The sequence below is a fragment of the Erigeron canadensis genome, chromosome 1, assembly GCF_010389155.1.
Source record: "Erigeron canadensis isolate Cc75 chromosome 1, C_canadensis_v1, whole genome shotgun sequence".
Taxonomy (NCBI): Eukaryota; Viridiplantae; Streptophyta; class Magnoliopsida; order Asterales; family Asteraceae; genus Erigeron; species Erigeron canadensis.
The window spans coordinates 56,737,490-56,759,064 of record NC_057761.1 but is presented as its reverse complement, the minus strand read 5'-3'; the positions used below and the strand labels follow the sequence as shown (position 1 = coordinate 56,759,064).

At 29.6% G+C, this 21,575-nt stretch overlaps 3 protein-coding genes and 1 pseudogene across 3 annotated transcripts; 1 reads left to right on the top strand and 3 right to left on the bottom strand.

Annotated features, from left to right (window-relative positions):
• Positions 1-2,432: 2,432 nt before the first annotated feature.
• LOC122584774 lies at positions 2,433-3,411 on the bottom strand (annotated as a pseudogene).
• Positions 3,412-9,395: 5,984 nt separating this feature from the next.
• LOC122584771 (UPF0481 protein At3g47200-like) lies at positions 9,396-11,008 on the bottom strand. Its single transcript, XM_043756830.1, has one exon. The coding sequence runs from the start codon at positions 10,923-10,925 to the stop codon at positions 9,630-9,632; it is 1,296 nt and encodes a 431-aa protein (XP_043612765.1). The 5' UTR covers positions 10,926-11,008; the 3' UTR covers positions 9,396-9,629.
• Positions 11,009-17,310: 6,302 nt separating this feature from the next.
• Positions 17,311-17,949, top strand: LOC122585775 (dehydration-responsive element-binding protein 1D-like). The gene has a single exon (XM_043757899.1). The coding sequence runs from the start codon at positions 17,311-17,313 to the stop codon at positions 17,947-17,949; it is 639 nt and encodes a 212-aa protein (XP_043613834.1).
• Positions 17,950-18,880: 931 nt separating this feature from the next.
• Positions 18,881-20,629, bottom strand: LOC122585306. The gene is made up of 4 exons (XM_043757434.1): positions 20,223-20,629; positions 19,631-19,741; positions 19,380-19,460; positions 18,881-19,237 (listed from the first exon to the last, which is right to left on the bottom strand). Exons 1-4 carry the CDS (start codon positions 20,481-20,483, stop codon positions 19,148-19,150), a joined length of 543 nt encoding a protein of 180 aa, XP_043613369.1. The 5' UTR covers positions 20,484-20,629; the 3' UTR covers positions 18,881-19,147.
• Between the last annotated feature and the right edge of the window lie 946 nt (positions 20,630-21,575).

Here is a 21,575-nt window from a genome sequence, read left to right as displayed (position 1 = left end):
TTCAATAACTAGCAGGAGGAGAAACTCCCAACTAAACCGCTCGAAGGCACGACATTTAATTGAGACAAAATCATGCCCCCTCTACAGGATTCAAAAACTTACTTGACATTCTTTTAATTTAGATTACTTATTAACTATACTCTTTTTGTAATAAATATAGAGGTTAATATAATTTATAAAAACAAAACGATAACTTTTACATTTTAAAAGGGTAAATGCCTAGGAACCCCTTAGTCTCATAGAGGAATTTTTCCTCTCAAGCTAGCGACCCTGCAACGCTGCCTAGCGATGAGACCCCAGAAACCTTGGCTGGTTGAATATGCTTTTTCAGGGATTCGATACATTTTATGGTCAATATTATACGGGTATCTGTTTAAAAATAATATATAGTCTTGAAAATTAATTCATATTTAAATTTATTAACTACTCGATATTTTATAAGTAATTTTAACTTTAGGCTAATTAAACTAAAATTATTAATATAAGACACATTACAAAAAAAAATAAAAAAATCTAATCAAGTTAGCTTTTAATCTAAAGCAATCTTAACCTTTGAACTTAATCTTAATCTTAATATGATACTAAAAACATCTGACATAATAATTATTGACCAATTATCGCTCTCAATTTCTCAAATTAATTATCGCTCTCAAGTCTCAATTACCATTTGTGAACAATGTTACAGGGTGTTTAGCATTGCGTTTACAAAACAAATGTTGCATTTTCGAAAAATATTATGCATTTTCAAATTTTGAAAAGCGTGTAAGGACATGCTTCTGCATTTTCATAGCATATAATCATATGCAAACAATTTTATCAGATTACTTGTATTTTATAAACATAATAACCAAATAATCACTTCAAAACGTAATCACAAACACCCTCCTAAAAGCTATAATCAAAGTCTTCAACATTTTATTATTATTATTATATGATTGGTTAATAAGTCATTAATTCAACTGTCTTTTAATATATATTAAAATTAAAATTGTACAATTACTACTCAAATCTTAATATATTTACAATAAATTTAATTTATTTTTATATAATTAATTATATATATGTATGATAGAACATATTATTGAATATATAATAGCTATTATTTTATCGGATATATATAAGCTATTATTATTTATTTATTATATTAAAACTATTGGGTAAAAAATGTAAATTTGTGATGGAAAACAAAAAAGTGTAAATTAAAGTCAAAATTGAAAAAAAAAAGTCAACATTAAGAAATCGAGAGTTGTAATTGGTCGATAAGTTATTAGAGCAACTGTGCTTTAGTATAATAAAAAATAATAATTATTATACTACAAACTAAATAAGTCTTTAAAAAGTGTAAAAAAAATAACATAGAAAACACCATCATCTAGTTACAAAATTGTTTTTTGACATCAACATATTTGTTTATGGTATGTTATATTACAATCATTAGAATACGTTAACAACAGCATTGAAATCGATCAATATATTATTATTATTATATTATTTATAATATATTATAATAGTTAGGAACGGTATATTTTGACAAATCATATAAAGTGAAAGTATTGATATCGTCATTTAATAAAGATGAAATAACTAAACTTGATCTAATGGTTCTAAATTAAAGTTGTAATTCATCCAAGGGTTCCTATTTGATTAGGAATGAATTTAGGATTTTGTTATATATATATTATTTATAATATATTATAATAATTAGGAAGGGTATATTTTGACAAATCATACAAAGTGAAAGTATTGATATCGTCATTTAATAAAAATGAAATAATTAAATTTGATCTAATGGTTTTAAATCAAAGTTAGAACTCATCTAACGGTCTTTGTTTGTTTAGGAATGAATTTATGACCTTGTTATATATATATTGATAGATATTACACTTTTTGTACATGTAATGATATATGATCGCAATCCGTAATAAAATATGAGAAATGATATATAAATCTAACATTATAATTATATGGATTACAGCTTATTGGAGAACTAATATTTTCATACGATTTTAAAAAATTACATATACCGACTCGGCGACTCATTTGTTTAAGCCGTGATGGGCTGATCTGATCCATGACATTATCTTTTAGCAAGCCCATAAACTTGTTGAGCTGTAAGCCTATAAGTCTATAAATGACAAAGATGTAGTGTCAAAGAATTAATTATTTAGCAAGTTTTGACAAGTTTCAATTCCTCCAATAAAAATATGCCATGTGTACAAATTACAATTTGTTGCCAAAATGTAAGGTGTAGTTTGCTTGACAATTTGTTAATTTTCGCTAAAAACATAAATAAATAAAAAAAACAGTAAAAAAAGCTCCCAACGTTCACTTGCATCGGTCAAAACTAGCTGATGTAACTTGCCAAAAGTTACCAATGTAACTTGCCGATTCACATGCTATAGGTTTACCAAATAGCCCATTCAAAGGTTATATATATAAAAAATTCATCAAATATCATGTGGTTATGATTCAATGTATTTATAGAAAATTACATTTTCAGCTTTGTTCTATTTGTTGAAAACTTGAAATACATACTCATACATGCTTTTAGATGACAAGAACACCCAATGTTACTGATATACGGAGTATAAGTGGAGCGTTTTCACACCTCCTTATTGAATCTCCATTGTTAGCATTTATAAAACTCTTTCGAAAAAGATCCAGTAAATGTTTCCCTTCAAGATTCTCATATTCTTTTAATACCTTTGGTTGCCTATCAACCAAGTAATTGAAAAACTCAAGGATTAAAGAAGGAAGTGTACGTTGATCGGTTTAAGACTCATCAAACAGCTTTTGTAGAACAAAAAATGGTATTTGGTTCTCAATCTTCAACAAATCTCTCATTAAAAAAGGCGACACCCAAACCATTCTAAAAATTGGATCATCTTGATGTACCGGAGCCAACTTCCCAACTTTTCGAAACAACTCAATTAAGAAAACCCCATCAAGCACCGTCATTTTACCAAGCTCATTTTTACTAAAACAATCAATAGATTCCGAATAGCTCTCTCGAATTTGAACATCCATTGACACTATAATATCCATGAAAAACTTAAGTGGCTTACTTGTTCTTGTGATCAAATCATTAAGGAACCTCCATTTATGCTCTTGAATCATTTCAAGATCCTTGTCTCCATAATGATATGGGCCAATTGAGACGATTTGAGGTCGATATATATGCTTCTTGGTTGAACTCGACTAGACTTTGAGGGACTCTAAAAATGCAACTAGAATTCTTGCCAGCTAACTTGAGTAGTAACTTCGGTGGTTGCGTCATTTGGGTACTCATCAACTCAACTTCTTGGTCTAATGTGATAACATGATTTTGATCCATTTTTTGTTGTTTTTGTTGTTCTGGAATGTTGATTTGGTGTTTGGAAATGAATGATTTGAAATAAGATAGGTGAGGATATGAAGAAATTTGATAAATAAAAAAAAAAGAGTCAAAGTCTTTTAAATTTCATGTTTTTTTCCTTGTAGTTTCCTTCGGCCAATATTTAATAGTACTAATAACAAGTGGAAGGAAATACCAATGAAAACACCAAGATATTACGCGTGGGTCCGCTTCATTTTAAACATAGTTTTTTTTTTTTTCGAACATCCTTGAAATAGTCAAATCAAAAACTCAAAAATTATCATCATAACATCTTTTATATAACTGTTCTTTTGTGTGAAAAAACAATCTTTTGTGAGAAGTGGCCTTCATACATAATAACTCGGTACACGTTTAAAGTCAATTTTGTTTATATTCATTCGATGTCACAAAAATCTTATAAAGATACTACGTACCTTCTCAACAATTTCTCTCGTGAGTTGATTTGTGAAATTATGATGATTAACAATAGTATTTGAATGAAGTTCTAACAAGAAATATCTTGGGAAATGACGAAAAATTGTAATTCAATATTTTTAAAAATCAAAAAGTTTCGATAATGTGTTTAATGTGATGGATCATGGATATTTAAAGTAATATAATCAAAAAAGGTATTTTTTTTCTGTTAACGATGGTCTTAAGAGATCCCACAAAGATATTATCACATGAATTGATAGTAATACTTTGGATTAAAATAATCAACTATTCAAATACTAAACAATTTTGTATTAGTCTAATACGAGTATTACTCTTTTTGAACATGTAATATACGAGTATGATATATTGATCACAATCCGTAATAAAATAGGAAAAATGATAAATAAAACTAAAATTGTAGTTATTAACTTATTGTGGATTACAGCTTGTTCGAGAACTTTAGTATTTCATACGATGTAAGAATGAAATACACTTTTCAGGTACACTTTTTAGATGAACAGGTAAATCAAAGACGTGTTGGATGATGATTGATTGTTTGCATGCTAGGATTGGACTTGGGCTTTATCATGGATCCGTGATTTATAGTTCCCGCTTATTGGTTATGCTTAGGATCATATGTCATCTTTTGTATCCTCTTTTGTAAACGTTTGATGGTCATGCTCCTTATGCATTTTTTTTTTGGTGTGGTCTCGGAATTGTAATTGATTGAATTGTATGGATTCCCAATCCTCTTAATGCATTTAGAATCGTCTCTACTTAATTTCCATGTCGTACTGTGCTTAGTATATAACCCTCGTAATTCCGCCTTGTCGGGGTGTTACAATATATTACATAGAGAAAAGTGAGTATGGGGCTGTTATGCACCCAACTTGGGTGAAAAACCCCTCACATACCAATATTTTAATATTTTGAATAAATGCTTGGCCCCCCATGATTTTTATGGTTTAAAAAAAAGTATGTGAAGAGGTTTTTCACATAACTTAAATGCCTAACAGCCTCATATTTTCTTCCCCCTGTTACATATATATGTGATACGACTCTTTGTTAAAGCCGTGATGGGCTATTGGTATCTGACTCATGACTTTATCTTGCAGTAAGCCCATAAACTCATTGAGCTGTAAGCCTGTAAGTCTAAAACTGCAATATATCTGTGAATGATGGGCTAATGCAATCTCATAATGACTCGTGAGTCGTGACTCCTGAGCAATACACGTTGACTTTATGAAGCCATGTGAAAACAATGTCTTTTTTCTATTTCAATAATCTGAAATTGAACTTAAAAAAGCTCACATCAAATCATTAGAAAAGATTTTCCATTTCCAATTTTGTAAGTTCATTTATTTTTTGCTTTTTATTTATTATTATTTTATTATTATTATTATCATGATTATTACTCGTACTATTTATTATTTTTTTAAAACGATATTGACTTTTTGTTCAAAGCCCGTAACATAATACACATGCTTCCAGGACCCCAGATCTTTTTCAAGGTTATAAAATTAAAAATTCATCCAATATCATATGGTTATGATTCAATGTATTTATAACATGAAATTACATTTTCAGCTTTGTTCTATTTGTTGAAATATACAACAAGTTCATGGTATATGAAAAACTCTGAGTTTTGTTTATATATTACTAGATTTACTCATTTACGTACCATATATATTTTATAAGAATTTCAAATGCAGTTGTTGTAGGGAGTATATTAAAAGATAAAATACTAATGCTGCCGATCAAAGTACTTAATGCTAGCTAGTAGCTACCTACCAATAGACAATTAATATATAGTTTGTGAGTTTCGACACCGTGCAAAAAAAATTCTAAAATCTAGATATATAGGAAAATAAAAACATTAAAAGACAGAACTCGAAAAAGAACTTTAAACATTAATCTCTAAATTTCATATAAAGCATATTCATGCATGTTTTTAAATAACATGAACACCAAATGTTACTGATATAAAAGTTCTACTATTTTGAAAGTAAAACTTAAAATAAGTCATTGTTTGGGTAAATTTTTTTTATGGATGAGACTAAAATCGAATCAATTGGTATAATTAGGAACTTCACTCCAAACATTTGCAAAAATAGGAAGTCCGGTGTCTTAGACACCGGACTTTGTGACGTACTTTGAAGTCCGGTGGTGTAGACATAAACTTGGTCTAGGTGGCACTCAAAAACCATGTGCGGTCATGGAGAAACCAGACTAGTCTATGAATTTTGAAGTTTAATTATATAAACACCGGACTTCAATATAATTGTTTTAAGGTGGTTGTTTGAAAAGGTAATACATATACATATATATATATATATATATATATATTATATACATATATAAATGGGCTGCTCGTACAATAAAGTGAAGTAATTCGGTATCTTCATAACCGGACTTCATTTATTTTTTCCTTTCACACGACTGCATAATTGAAAAACCGGATAAGTTCAGTGTCTACACCACTAGACTTCAATGTATGTGACAAAGTCTGGTGTATAAGACACCAGACTTCGTACTTTTGCAAATATTTGAAGTGAAGTTCCCACTTACGTACGCAATTGATTCGATCTTTGTCACATCCGTACAAAAATTCTGTTTGGGTTAAGGTACATAAACCCGTCAATATGCCAACTCACGACTACATTAACCCAAAAAAAACATGGTTATCACCTCTACCCGAGAATGACATGCATGGTTGCCACTTGCCACCTCTACTACCTTCTCTTTAACAATGGTATTAGCGACTTATATACTATTTTAAAGATTGTACAATTTAGAATTGGATCAAAATATAAAATAACTCTGGATCAAAATATAAAATAACTCTATCACCTCCTCCTTTTGTAAAATGATAAATAGGCTTTTCTTTAAGAAAACATTTTGCGTGGTAATATTAATGAAAGACTGTAAGGACCTTCGATAGTTCGATCTATGAGCAGATAACAATATTAAGAACCATACTTTTAATTTATTACTCAAATGTGCAATACACATTAATATTCTTATATAATACTCAATTCTAGAGATAATCTAAAGACTAAAGCTGATATTTAATTGATAAATCAATTTATATGGTTTGTAAGAAGTAAAATAAATTTACGTATTTTTACGACCTATATGAATATCATACTCTTATCTATAAACTAGTGACCTTTGATAGCATACGTTATGTACAAACTTTTAGAATTATACGAGAGCAAATACACGCGCGTTGCGGCGGTGATATAGTGGGTGATAGGTCATAGAGCGTGATAGGTTATAGAAGGTGATAGGTCATAGAGTGTGATAGCCAAATGCCTTAGCCGTATGGGCTCCGCCCTTAGATTTAAAAATTCGTCGAAAGTATATCGAATGACATCTATAATGAAAGAGCACGAAATTTTAAGAGCACCCATATAATTTTTATGATTTATCGATGTACGGTTTTTGAGATAAAATATTTTGAATGAATTGGGGGAATAAATGATTTATGAATGAGAGAGAAAAAAATGATTGGTTGAGATTTGAGGAGAGAGAAAGGGTAATATAGTTATTTAGGTAAATATATAATATATAGGGTGACATTTTGGGGAAGTAAATGTTGAAACTTAAATTTAGACAGGGACTTTTTGTTTTATAATATACGAGAGCAACTACCCGCGCGCTGCGGCGGTGAGATGGTGGGGTGATAGGTCATAGAGAGTCATAGCCAAATGTTTTAGCCGTACGGGCTCCGCACACAGATTTAAAAATTCGTTGAAAGTATATCGAATGACATCTCTAATGAAAGAGCACGGAATTTTATGAACACCCATATAATTTTTATAATTTATCGATGTACGGTTTTTGAGATAAAAGATTTTGAATGAATTGGAAGAATAAATTATCTATGGAAGAGAGAGAAAGAATATGATTGGTTGATATCTGAGGAGAGATAAATGATAATATAGTTATTTTAGATAGAAATAGAATAGATAAGAAGGACATTTTGGAAAGGTAAATGTTGAAACTTAAAATTTAGACAGGTGAATCTGCTTTATAATATAGTATAAATACTTTAATATATCTATATAAATATTAAAACAGTAGTTATCATAACGTTTTAAAGTCTTCTACAATTTAAAGCTATTTTTAAAAATTGCCACATAGGTCTCTATCCTATGTGGCATCTCTATATTTTTTTACAATATATAAGTCTACAAAATTATATTATTTAAAACTATTAAACTATATAAAAATAAAATCTATATATAAACAAAATCTTAAAAAAATAAAAGTAAAAAATCACATTCTATATCATAATAGAAACCGTATGAATTTAAAATCTATTTTTAAAATTGGAAAATATTTGGTTTTCAAATTATTTATTTCTTAATTTTACTATACAATATAACCAATATTATATATCACATTGTAGTATATGCCTAAATAATGTATAGTTGTTAAAAGTTATTATAAATATTTATATAACTAAAACAACATTTTTAAATAATCGCACATCGTGCGGGTAAAAGACCTAGTAGAATTATATATCAATTTCGTATGAATATATATCAATAAATTAAAAGATGAGTGAGAAATCTTTTAATCGACACGTGGCGTATTTCTTAAGCGACACGCGTCAGTTTAAATCTTTATTTATATATTTTTTTAGATTTTAGATTCCATATACAACTAAAACTTTTAATTATTTAACTGATATATATATATATATATATATAGATTCCTAATATATTTATGAATATTATATTAAAAATTCTATTTATTCATTTTTACCATAAATATAAATTTCCATCACCAATCTTATATTTTGACAATAAATTAAATAATTAAATATATTTATTATTAAACTGTAACATGATTCAGATAATCTTGAAATAACACGTGACGTAATCCTTGATGATATGTGTCCTTTTAATTAATTTATTTATATTAAATTAGTTTTTTTTAATAGTATATAGATTAAATTTTCTTATTAGACTTAAATTGACCTCTAACTCTTGACATATAGATACAAAACACATTATAACTATATTTGATTGATCTTTTTCTCATTAATAAAATTGTCTCTTTTTCTTTCTTAATTTTTCATCTCCTATCAATTATATTACTTATAATAAGTTATTAGCATAAATACTTCAAAATTTGAAGTTTACGATCCGAAATTACAAGACTATTTGTCATCATCCACTATGCTTACAAGTTCCGATTTTGATGTGATTGTAAAAATTTTATGTAAATCCAAAACTTTAACTAAACATATATTATATTTATCAATACTGTTTATTATAACTTAGTTTCGATCATCAGTTTATTTTAACCACACTTTATTTTGCACTCCCGAATCATGTATGAGGCATATTCATATTTCTTTATGATACAATCCATATAACTACCGTACATCGTACGGATATTAGGACAAGTAAAAACATAAACACTAACATTTACAAACAGACTATCGAACTTTCAGGAACAACTTATCAAACTTTCATGAGCTTAAATGATCGTACAGGGGCTTTGTTGTTCATATTTTTTCATTTAACTTAACGAACAAATTAATTTTACATGTTCATGTTTTTCCGTTTTCGATATGTTAACAATAGGTTCGTTAGACATTCAGTTTGTTTGTATCCATAGAAGTATAGAAAACTAAATTACATGTAGCAACGGTTGATATTTACAAACATGTTATTAACACTTGTACGAAAAGATACTTTAATGAATTTTAGCAAATCAAAACAAACATCAAAACTAATTAACACGTCATCTTCCAGAACCAAGACACCATCTTCCGAGTGTTCTGCATCCACGACTTGCCACCGCATCAAGCCACTTATGTCAGCTAACTTTTGTGGTAATATGGAAAAACGGTGTAAAATGTTTGGAGAGCAGCAAGAGAAAGCAACATAAAAGCTGCAAGTGCCGAAATAAAAGCCCATGGGCTCTCAAAATAAGTATGCCTAAACCCAGCCCAACCCACATGCCACCCATTCTTACAATAATCATTTACTTCCTTAAACAATCCTTGAAGGTAATTATTCTTGATATCAAAAGCCACGTCTTTTCCTATTTGATTAAAGAATTTTGCAATTTCTTTATCTGTACCAAAATAATTCTCAATAATTTTACTTCCGGAAAGCACACTCGCATCTGTCGAGGTATTCACGAGACATCCCATGAACACCACGTATGTTGTAATGTCTTTTGAGCAATGAAAATAACATTGCTCGAATGCCACACAGTTCAAAAAGAATGAACTGTAAAAATCATCCATGTTAATTTGAGGAATGTAAAGGACCCCGTTTTTGAACTCAATATCCAAGAAGCTTTCGGCTTGATGATTAGCCCTGAACTTGACTCCTTTGAGAACAAGTTTCGTAGCGGGTTGGATGAGTTTAAGTGGAACATTTTCACACCTCCTAATCGAATCTCCATTGTTAGTATTTATAAAACTTTTTCGAAAAAGATCAAGTAAATGTTTCCCTTCAAGATTCTCATATTCTTGTAATACCTTTGGTTGCCTATCAACCAAGTAATTGAAAAACTCAAGGATTAAAGAAGGAAGTGTACGTTCATCGGTTTTAGACTCATCAAACAACTTTTGTAGAACAAAAAATGGGATTTGGTTCTCAATCTTCAATAAATCCCTCATTAGAAAAGGCGACACCCAAACCATTCTAAAAATTGGATCATCTTGATGTACCGGAGCCAACTTCCCAACTTTTCGAAACAACTCAATTAAGAAAACACCATCAAGCACCATCATTTTCGCAAGCTCATTTTTACTAAAACAATCAATAGACTCCGAATAGCTTTCTCGAATTTGAACATCCATTGACACTATAATATCCATGAAAAACTTAAGTGGCTTACTTGTTCTTGTGATCAAATCATTAAGGAACCTCCATTTATGCTCTTGAATCATTTCAAGATCCTTGTTTCCATAATGGTATGGGCCAATCGAGACGATTCGAGGTCGATATGCTTCTTGGTTGAATTCAACTAGACTTTGAGGGACTCTAAAAATGCAACAAGAATTCTTGCCAGCTAATTTGAGTAGTAACTTTGGTGGTTGCGTCATTTGGGTACTCATTAACTCAACTTCTTGGTCTACTGTGATAACATGATTTTGATCCATTTTTGTTGTTCTGAAATGTTGATTTGGTAGTTTGGAAATGAATGATGTCACAAGAGGGGTGAGGATATGAACAAGTATTATACAAAAAGTCAAAGTCTTTTAATTAAGTTTCATGTTTTCTTCCTTGTAGTTTCCTTCGGCTAATATTTAATAGTACTAAACTACTAATAACAAGTGGAAGGAAATACCAAGAAACACCAAGAATTACGCGTGGGTCCGCTTCATTATAAACATAGTTTTTTTCTCTTTTTATTTTGATTTTTGAGCGAGCATCTATGAAATAGTCAATGCAAAAACTCAAATACTCTGTATATATTACGTCATCCTAACATCTTTTTTATAGCTGTTCTTTTGTATGAAAAAACAATCTTTCGTGGGAAGTGGCCTTCATACATAATAACTCGGTAGTCGGTACACGTTTTGAAGTCATTTTGGTTTATTATCATTCGATGTCACAAAAATTTTATAGAGATGCTACCTTGTCAACAAGTTCGCTCATGAGTTGATTTGTAAAGACAATAGTATTTGTATAAAGTCCTAACATGGGAAAAGACGATAAATTTGTAATTCGTATTATTAAAAATCAGATTCAATAATGTGTTTAATGTGATGGATCATGGATATTTAAAGTAATATAATAAAATAAGTGTTTTTTTTTTTTTTTTTTTTTTGGGTTATCGATGGTCATAAGAGATCTCACAAAGATATCATCACATGAATTTAATAGTAATACTTTAGATTAAAATGGTCAACTGTTCAAATACTAAACCATATTGTATTAGTCGTCTAATATTACTCTTTTTGTACATGTAATGATATATTGATCACAATCCGTAATAAAATATGAGGAATGATATATAAATCTAACAATTATAATTATTATGGATTACAGCTTATTCGACAACTAATATTTCCAACTTTTTAGAATTTTTAGAATTTCATACGATGTAAGAGAGTACATATATACGTGATACGAATACGACTCTTTGTTAAAGCCGTGGTGGGCTAATCTGACTCATGACTTTATCTTTCAGTAAGCCCATAAACTTGTTGAGCTGTAAGCCTGTAAGTCTATAACTGCAAGCAATATATCTGTGAATGATGGGCTAATGCAATCTCATAATGACTCGTGACTCGTGAGCAATACACGTTGACTTTATGAAGCCATGTGAAAACAATGTCTTTTTTCTATTTCAATAAATCTGAAATTGACCTTAAAAAAGCTCGCATCAAATCATTAGAAAAGATTTCCCATTTCCAATTTTGTAAGTTTATTTATTTTTTGCTATTTATTTATTATTATTATTTTATTATTATTATTATCATGATTATTACTCGTACTCTTTTTTATTTTTTTAAACCGATATTGACTTTTTGTTCAAAGCCCGTAACATAATACACATGCTTCCAGGACCCCAAATCTTTTTCAAGCTAGGTTATAAAATTAAAAATTCATCCAACATCATATGGTTAATTATGATTCAATGTATTTATAACATGAAATTACATTTTCAGCTTTGTTCTATTTGTTGAAATATACAACAAGTTCATGGTATATGAAAAACTCTGAGTTTTGTTTATATATTAATTACTAGATTTACTCATTTACGTACCATATATATTTTATAAGAATTTCATGCTGCCGATCAAATTACTTAATGCTAGCTAGTAGCTACCAATAGACAATTAATATATAGTTTGTGAGTTTCGACACCGTGCAAAAAAAAATCTAAAATCTAGATATATATTCATATATAGGAAAATAAAAAACATTAAAAGACAGAAGTCGATCGAATAAGAACTTCTTTAAACATTAATCTCTAAATTTCATATAAAGCATATTCATGCATGTTTTTAGATAACATGAACACCAGATGTTACTGATATACGGAGTATAAGATTAAGAAGTCAAATATAAGTCAAAATTTTATTTATGTTGTGTTTGGTTCACATAATTTGATAGAATCTGTCGGAATCGGGATTGAATTTCATTTCTTAATGTTTTTGGTTGTTCAAAGATGGAAGAAACTCTGAAACTCATTCCGCTGGAATGTAAAACATTCCATTATTTGATAAAATTTGTATTCTTGGGGATGGAAGAAGGAATTTCATTCGGTCCATCTGTTGAATATTGTTCAAAAAATCATATCCAATACATTTTGTCGAATTTTAATCCTTCAAGTTACAATTCCTTTAACATAATATATATATTTCTTTCAAATACATTATGTTAACGAAACGCGCCCTTTTGGTCGTTCATGAACCGAACATTAATTAATTTCAACGAATAATTAATTTATGAACCCTTAGATCGTAAATTTCTTCATTTACTTACCTGAGGTCGTCCATTTTACTTTCAATTAATAGGACACTGCATAAACGGCTTCCTACAAGACACACATGGTACATGTCGGACATTTTATAAATCGTATATTTCAACAATATGCTGGATCGGATCCTCGGTTTATTAAGCCTTGTTTTGGAAGAAGGCTAATACAGGGAAGATCATCCATGGTTTATACATTGCTTGCTACCGTTGAGTTTATTTTAGGTATTTTTTAAATGTTGTCGAATCAACATATAAATTTTTTTTATTAAATAATGAACTGCATGGACGGAATAAGTAAGATTTTTCACGTTTTGCATGGAAGAATACAAATGCAGGACTGGCCTTAATTTGTTTATATTATTAATTGCTTTTATTCAAGGCCACGTATCAACACGTGGAATTGAAAGTGGGTGAAGAGAAAGTAACGATTTGTCTAGAGTAGTTATTCGTCTTGATTGTGATTCGTGACAAAAAGCATAAGTAATCTTGCATGATTCACGGCAATATATATATTCCCTTAGGTGTTTGGTAGTTAATAAATTGCTTATGCCTCCTCCTCTTTTTGACTTATAATTCTACTCAATTGTAGCCTTCTCTACTATAACTACAACAAGTGGGCCCTTGATCATCATACTGGATCCACTTCACATTATCAACATCATTTCGACGTATGATATTATCAGTTAAACTCGGTAATTAGTAAATGACACAAAATTAGTATTATAATATATTGAATTTTTTCTTTAGGGTATACACCTTTTTATTTCGATCGCTTTTTTAAAGTTACTAATTAGTATAGATTAGGTTGGCAGTTGAGGGATTTAAGTCCAACCCGGATAATTATACTAGCTTCGAATATAAAAGTATAAAACAGCCCTACTTCATTTAGTCATCATTTACTCTCTTAGTACAAAAAAAGAATTTAAAAGAATATAATGATTATAGTATGAAATTTTTTATTTTTTGTTGCTATGTAACCAAATTGAATTAGTTCATCATGTATCTATAACATAATAATTTCACTAGCTAGCTAGTAGCCTAGTGCTTGTATAATGTAATTTAAAGGGCTTAATTACTACCCATAAGGTTGTAACTTCAAATCCAATAAATAACAAATGTAAATGGCCGCCGGATTCCTATATGGTGTGTTGCAGTAATCCTTATTTTTTTGGGGGATAAAAAAAAGAAAAAAGAAAAAAAAAAAAGCAGCCCAATTATTTAAAAGATTACAGTCTATATATATGGGCTTAATTTCCATGCAAATAATCATGCTATATAAATATGAACAACTCTAGTTAGTTAATGTGAATTGAAGTCGAAGATGCCCTTCAAGTCTTTTGCTTTGGTCCCCCTCGCTCCCCCACTACCAAATTAAAGGTTATAATCTTGTGGAACAAATTAACCGGTCGTACTTAATAGGGTTTTGTTAGTGACAGCCCTTAGGGTTGTCAGTAAAAACTAATTGGGTGCATTAAAATTTGTACCTTGCTATTAGAAAAATCAGGGAGCGGTTTTTAATATATAATGTACAAGTTTTTAAGCATGTAATAGATTGTTGGTGACAGCCCTTAAGACTGTCATTATAATTTTCCTACTTAATATACCAAACGCCCATGGTTTTGTCTAGATTTTTATATATATGCGCATAACAATAACATGCATTGCCCCTTTCCTGTGCAAAACTGAAGAATCTAAAATAGATTTTGATGTCTGAAAATGGGAAAATTAAGGGTCTAGAAAAGCATCCATGTCGAGAATCACGACAGTATAGTAGTGCATGCTACTATTTTGCATGTAAATCATTTTAAACTTATGTATCTCGTAATTAATTAAACATGGGAATTTATAATATAAATTTTCATTTGATATATCATGTTGATGATATCATATATCATGCATGTTTTCAACTCTTTCATATAATAATATATAATAATTCAATTACTTTTATAATACTAACATCTCGATCCTTTAGGTGATATCGTGTTTTGTTTCATGTAATAGATATTTTGAAACCTTTTTCTTTATTTTTTAACTTTCAAAACAAAATTATTTAGGATATTTCAAAACAAACTTTTTTCTCATAATTAAACTTCAATTAAAGTTTATAGCATATTTTACAGAAAGCTGTAATTATATATGCTATATATATATAAGTTATAACTTTTAGGAAAATGCTAAATACAACACTAATGGTTGTATTTAACGTGCATAAAAAAACTTGTACCTTCCATATTAAAAGTCTGCTCCTTGATTTTCATGATAAATGTACAAATAATTTATGCACCTTAAACACAGCCCTAAAGACTGTATTTAGCAAACCCCTAACTTTTAAGGATGCGGTTATTACTAAAAAAACATGATCCATGCATATGAAGTACTCTTTAATTACTCTTTATTATAGATGCAAAAGAGATAATAGCTTATTATCTGTTGCGAGTACTACTTTTTTTAATAAAAAAAAGGTTCATTGGTTACGGACTTGATGAAGCGACTTAATCAGGTTATGTTCATGCATGGTTAGTTTAAATCATTTCTCTAGCTACTTTTAACATATGCTTGACACTACAAATAATGTTGCATTTGTCCATTTAATTAGCGTGAACAAAAAAAAACTTTTGTCACGTTTTTATGTGTGTAAAAATATGTAGAACTAAGGATATGTAGAAATTTCTTCACACTAAAAAGTGTGTAGATTTAAAAGTTCACATTTTTTAGTGTAAACATTCATAATTATTTTGTAACACCCCATTTGTTCACGCTAACTAAAAAGGTAGCGTGAACAAATGAGGTGTTACAAAATAATTATGAATGTTCACACTAAAAAGTGTGAACTTTTAATTCTACACACTTTTTAGTGTGAGGAATTTCTACACTTTTAGTTATATATATTTTCATTAACATAAAAGCGTAACAAAATTTTTAATTTGTTCACGCTAATTAAAAGTGTAAACAAATTCAACATTATTTGTAATGTAAGGCAGAATTTGGAATTTATCTCAAATTATTATGAAATGAAGGGTATAAAATGTTATTATAAGAAGTTACTATGTATTAACTATAATGTTCGGGGTTGTTACAATGCGTAAAAAAATATATATATATTTTCCATATCAAAAGCATATATTTTAATTTTACGATGAAAATATAATTATAATTATTTTAAATATACATGTCAGTAACATCCCATTATAAAGCTATCGATCATTACCAATGCTCTTAAAGGTTTTATCATGTTTAATTAGGCATCTATAATATCTTGTAAAAAGAGAATAAATTTCTAAAAATTTTAAATAATTAAGGAATTGAATTACATAAATTACTCATTTTTTATTTATTAATTTATATATGGCTATTTAATATATATACCTATAATTATATCATTAATGAAATAATTTATAACATAAATATTTTAATACTTAAAATAAATACATTATCTGTTTAACATAAATTATTTTTACATTCACTACCACTTGTTATCGTCACCACTTATCACCACTGCAGCTTGTCGCTATCGTCACCGTCACCACAATCCCACACCACTAACACCAATGTCGCTGTATTGGACAGACATATCGTTTTGTATAATAGGAAGTTCGTTTACGAGTAAATTGAATATATGCCCATGTTTTGAAGCCTCCAATTTAATTGTTAGAAGAAACAACACGTCGCCCTCTCCCAATCATCTAAAGGGCCCGTGGTGGACCAGGAACCGTCCTTTGGTTTTAGACTGTTTCCACTTTCTTTCTTTTTTGTTTTCCTATGTTTATGATTATTATAAACATCCTTTTCATCAATATTTCACGTGTTATTTATGACAAAATTGTCCCATGAGTTTGTATTACGATTCACGTGTGGATATAATAGTAGCACTAGTATATAATATGCCACCTTCGTGCCAACATTATGGGAGCATAACTTATTGATTCATTTACTATATTTCACTTGCATATATATATATATATATATATATACCCCCATTGTACGTCCTTTATTTATTAGAACTTTAACTATATATATAGTTTGGTATGTTTTAGGTCTCTTCCTTTCTATTATAAAATGGAAATCATTGAAGACGATAGTTCTTCTTCAACCTCGTCATCATCATCTGAATCTAGGGAACAACTTGCAACATCATCCGTTAACCGCCCAAAACGAAAGGCTGGTAGAAAAAAGTTCAAAGAAACTAGACACCCTGTCTATAGAGGTGTTCGGTTAAGAAACAAGTCTAAATGGGTTTGTGAAGTTCGCGAGCCAAGTAAAAAGTCAAGAATCTGGTTGGGAACGTTCCCAACCCCTGAAATGGCAGCTAGGGCTTATGATGCAGCAAGCCTAGCTTTACGGGGTGATAACTCACCACTTAACTTTCCAGACTCGGCCCGTTTTATTAAACGGGCTAAGTCAACTTCCGCTCGTGATATTCAAGAAGCTGCACTTGAAGCAGCTCTTGCTTTTGCACCAAAAGGTTATCACAATGAGCCATCTTCTTCTTTCCGAAAAGAAAGAGGTGATGATAATATGGTGGTGGAGGTGGAGGAGACATCGTTTGTAGATGAGGAGGTGTTGTTTAATATGCCAAATTTTTATAATAGCATGGCGGAGGGATTGGTTATTACTCCACCAGGAATGAAAAAAGGGTTTGATTGGAGTGATGATTTTGACTCTAATAATATGGATTTGACACTATGGAGGTATTAAACATACCCGGAACAACCAAACAAAAAGGAGACAAACAATTTGTTAGATTCGGCTTCTTATATTTTTTTTTCTTCTAAAAAAAACTAGAGCTTTAATCATAAGAAATTATTTTTTTAAAAATGATCCACACTAGCTTACACGTCTTTGTTGCGGTTTTCTCGTGTTGAGCTTTCTATAACTAGCATTTGTCTAAAATGAATTTTAAGCGTAAGATAAAGTTTCAAGAATCATTAACCTTTTCATATATTTTGCATAAGTATAATTTTATTATTCATTTTTATAAATTAAAAGCTCAAAATAAGATAAATAAAACCTATGAGTTAATATGGTTAAATTTTTATAGTAATGGTGGATATGGCAACTAATTGTACATGTGTCATGTGAAAACATGTCACTAGACACCTACCAATGTTTTTATTCTCCGTCTATGTAATATATATTAGAAATTGTATATATTAATTGTTATCATCATCTATCGCTGTTCTATAAATCCATGTTAGCTAGCTAGATAACTATATATTTTCATAGTTTAAATGTTTTGTAATTTGTAATAATGAGTTTGTATCGTTTAATCCTTTTTAGTTATATGTTTTTGTTAGTTAATTTGTATTCTCATTTCATCTGTGCTGGTTCATGATCACAATGCAGGAACTTAACATATATATGGACAAACTAATTTTCTTAGAAATTAAACAAACATCAACAGGAGCGATTTTTTTTTTTGAATATGTAAATATTACGACCTTTTCACTATAAAGATATATAGGCATCAATTAGGAGGTCACAATAGCCGGTGGCTAATCTTGGCCCATTTAGTAGAAGGGGCCGAAAGTCTTTGGATTCATATATAAGATTAAGAAAAATAACTAGAGGGGACTGAAAGTCACATAGACACAAAAATAATACTAAGAAAAATATTTTTTTGAACGAATTACGGATAAAATTACACTACTTGTCAAAAAAATAGAGGGGACCCGGCCCCCCTCGGGTCTTTAAGAGATCAGCCCTTGACACAGTAGCTAATTATTGCTTGAAAGCTTTCATTTAACAAGTGTTATCATGTAACTAACAAGTCTGAAAATGCAAGTAAAAATCATCACCAAAATCGAAAAATCATCACAAAGAAACTCACAACATAAAATCAGTAGTTATAGCAAACACTTAATTGGAGCGATTGGTTTCATTATTATTATTATGATTATCTTGCAACATGTTGTCCCAAGTATTCGATGCTCTTGTTCAATTCTTCAAGTTTCTTCATCCTCACTCTTTCACTTTCAGTCACCAACTGCGTAATATATAATCAAATATAATTAATATATAATAGTATGGATATAAAAATGATTAATTACCAGGTAGGTACTGTTGAAAACTTTAATAACATTATCTTTATAGCATTAATTCGAAAGAAATATATATATGTGGATTACCTCCATCAGTCTTGCTACCAGTTGGGCTTTCTCCTTGTTTTTTTCATTGAAAGCTTCTAAAACTTCTCTGTACTCTTTCTCCTGGTGAGTTTATTTAATTACTATTAGAAGATTGATGAATTAATTAATGTGATCAGTTAAATTAGCAAAAATTGAGGAATTACATGGATGGTGAATATTTAATAATAAAGATTAAAATTAAAGCAAGTATATATAAGTATTGATTAAAGAAAAGTGTATATATGTTTCACCTTCTTATGGCAGCTTTGCCCCAATGGCTTTAGCTCTTTATTGACCAAATCAATCCTCTTACGAACCCATGTCACCTCCTTCCTCCTTGGATCTTCAAGTGCTTCAAGCTCCTATATATTCATTTTCTCACATTTTTTTTTTTCAAAATTAAATCACTCACTTCAAATAATTAAAACAGAATCTGCTACGTGTATATGACGTTAATTAATTATGGCAGCCGCTATAGCCCCATATATAACACCGAGCTAGGTTCATCAGTTTTATTGCTAAATTATGTACGTGGGTTTAATTACTAAATTATATATGTGCCATGGTCATATGCTCGTGTACTCTAATAATGTTGCTTTAATTTGTGTTGGTACATTAGTCATTCACAAGTTGAATTTCATATCAAATCCAAGTTTCTACTAGCAAAAATAATTAATGAGTGTTTTATAATCATGTGTAAATATGTGTATATAAACTGAATTAAAGAAAACCATGAATAGCTACAAGTATGTAACAAGTAATCAAGCATGCATATAATTTATAACACACGTTATATTTGGACAATTAAATGTGAATTAGGAGAAAGAAAATCAGTGAACGTACTTCCCGAATTTCAGCCAACTTTTTGGTTTCTTCTTCAACACGGCCTAAATGAGCATGGACTTTCTGCCTCACCTCCATTCTCTTCTTCTTGATCTCTTCTTCCTTCACCCTAAAGGCCAACAAGGCCGATTTCGACAATTCATCTTCTTCATCACCGATCATAGGACTACTCCCAGAATTATTATTATTATAACTAATTATTAATCCCGAGTTCTTCATGTGCATCATCATTTGCGCTTGTTGTTGCCGATCCAATGACATTTTGGCTAGTACAAAACTCTTGATCACTCTTTAATGGATGTTACCTTAATTATATGCGTTTTGTTGGAAGTAGTTTGGTCCCTCTTTTTTTGTTTCTGTTGAAGATGCTCAATCTAAGTAGTTGGCTTTAATATAAGCATTAAATCCACTAGCTTTATTGTCAATAAATCTAGTATAAAATGCAAAGTCTAAAATGCCCTTAACATTGCCATAATGAGAAAATAGTGAACACCCACTCCTTAAAAGACCCTCCCAACTTCCTCTCTCTATGAATAATATGAATCTTTAACTTAGAGTGAGAGTTGGTATGGTGGAATAAGCAATCCCATGTGTGTATTTTAATGTAAGACTTAGTTAAGAATCTTGTTTAGGCTTTTCCATGTAATTATTAAAGAAATCCTAGCTAGCTCCGATTTGCCTCGCTATCATTGAACTACTTTGGAATTCCATATTAAGTATTTTAGTTATAATTCCTAGACTCGTAATACATTAAGGTAAACAAAATATATGAAACCGTTTTATATATATATATTTAATTTAATGTTTGACTTTTACTTGTCAAGTATGTTAATTTTAATGTTGACTCGTAAAAATTTTTATTTGTACCATATAATATTTCATATATGAACTGATTGAGTTTAAAGTTATAATTTTCATAAACTATTACTTTCTCCGTCCCATTGAAAATGTCCACTTTTGAATTTTCAAAGTTTTTGTCTCGCAACTTTGACCTTAAATATTTTTATTTATAATGTGTAATATTTGATGGAAGTTTTATGAGTTGATAGAGGTTTCGATATGTTTTTATTGAGTATAACTTTCATCAAATATTATATAATGTAACAAAAAATATTTATGATTAAAGATACAAAAGAAAGAATTTGACAAAATAAAATTGGACACTTTTAATGGGACAGATAAAGTATATAATACATACAAATAAAGATATATATGATCAAAGTTGAAAGAGTAAGACTTAACAAGTCAAATCTAGACATTTAATATTGAACGGGTGAAATATAATATATAAGGTAATAACTTGCATGAACGTGACAATATATGCTTATGATATTGCTGATGACCCCCCAAACA

Excerpts from the sequence above, each read along its gene's own strand:
- LOC122585306 (XM_043757434.1), bottom strand. The coding sequence starts at position 20,483 with ATGTCATTGGATCGGCAACAACAAGCGCAAATGATGATGCACATGAAG. Across the intron at positions 19,742-20,222 it reads AGTTGGCTGAAATTCGGGAA|GAGCTTGAAGCACTTGAAGA; the intron begins GTACGTTCACTG and ends ATGAATATATAG. Across the intron at positions 19,461-19,630 it reads GGCAAAGCTGCCATAAGAAG|GAGAAAGAGTACAGAGAAGT; the intron begins GTGAAACATATA and ends TAAACTCACCAG.
- LOC122584771 (XM_043756830.1), bottom strand. The coding sequence starts at position 10,925 with ATGGATCAAAATCATGTTATCACAGTAGACCAAGAAGTTGAGTTAATG.
- LOC122585775 (XM_043757899.1), top strand. The coding sequence starts at position 17,311 with ATGGAAATCATTGAAGACGATAGTTCTTCTTCAACCTCGTCATCATCA.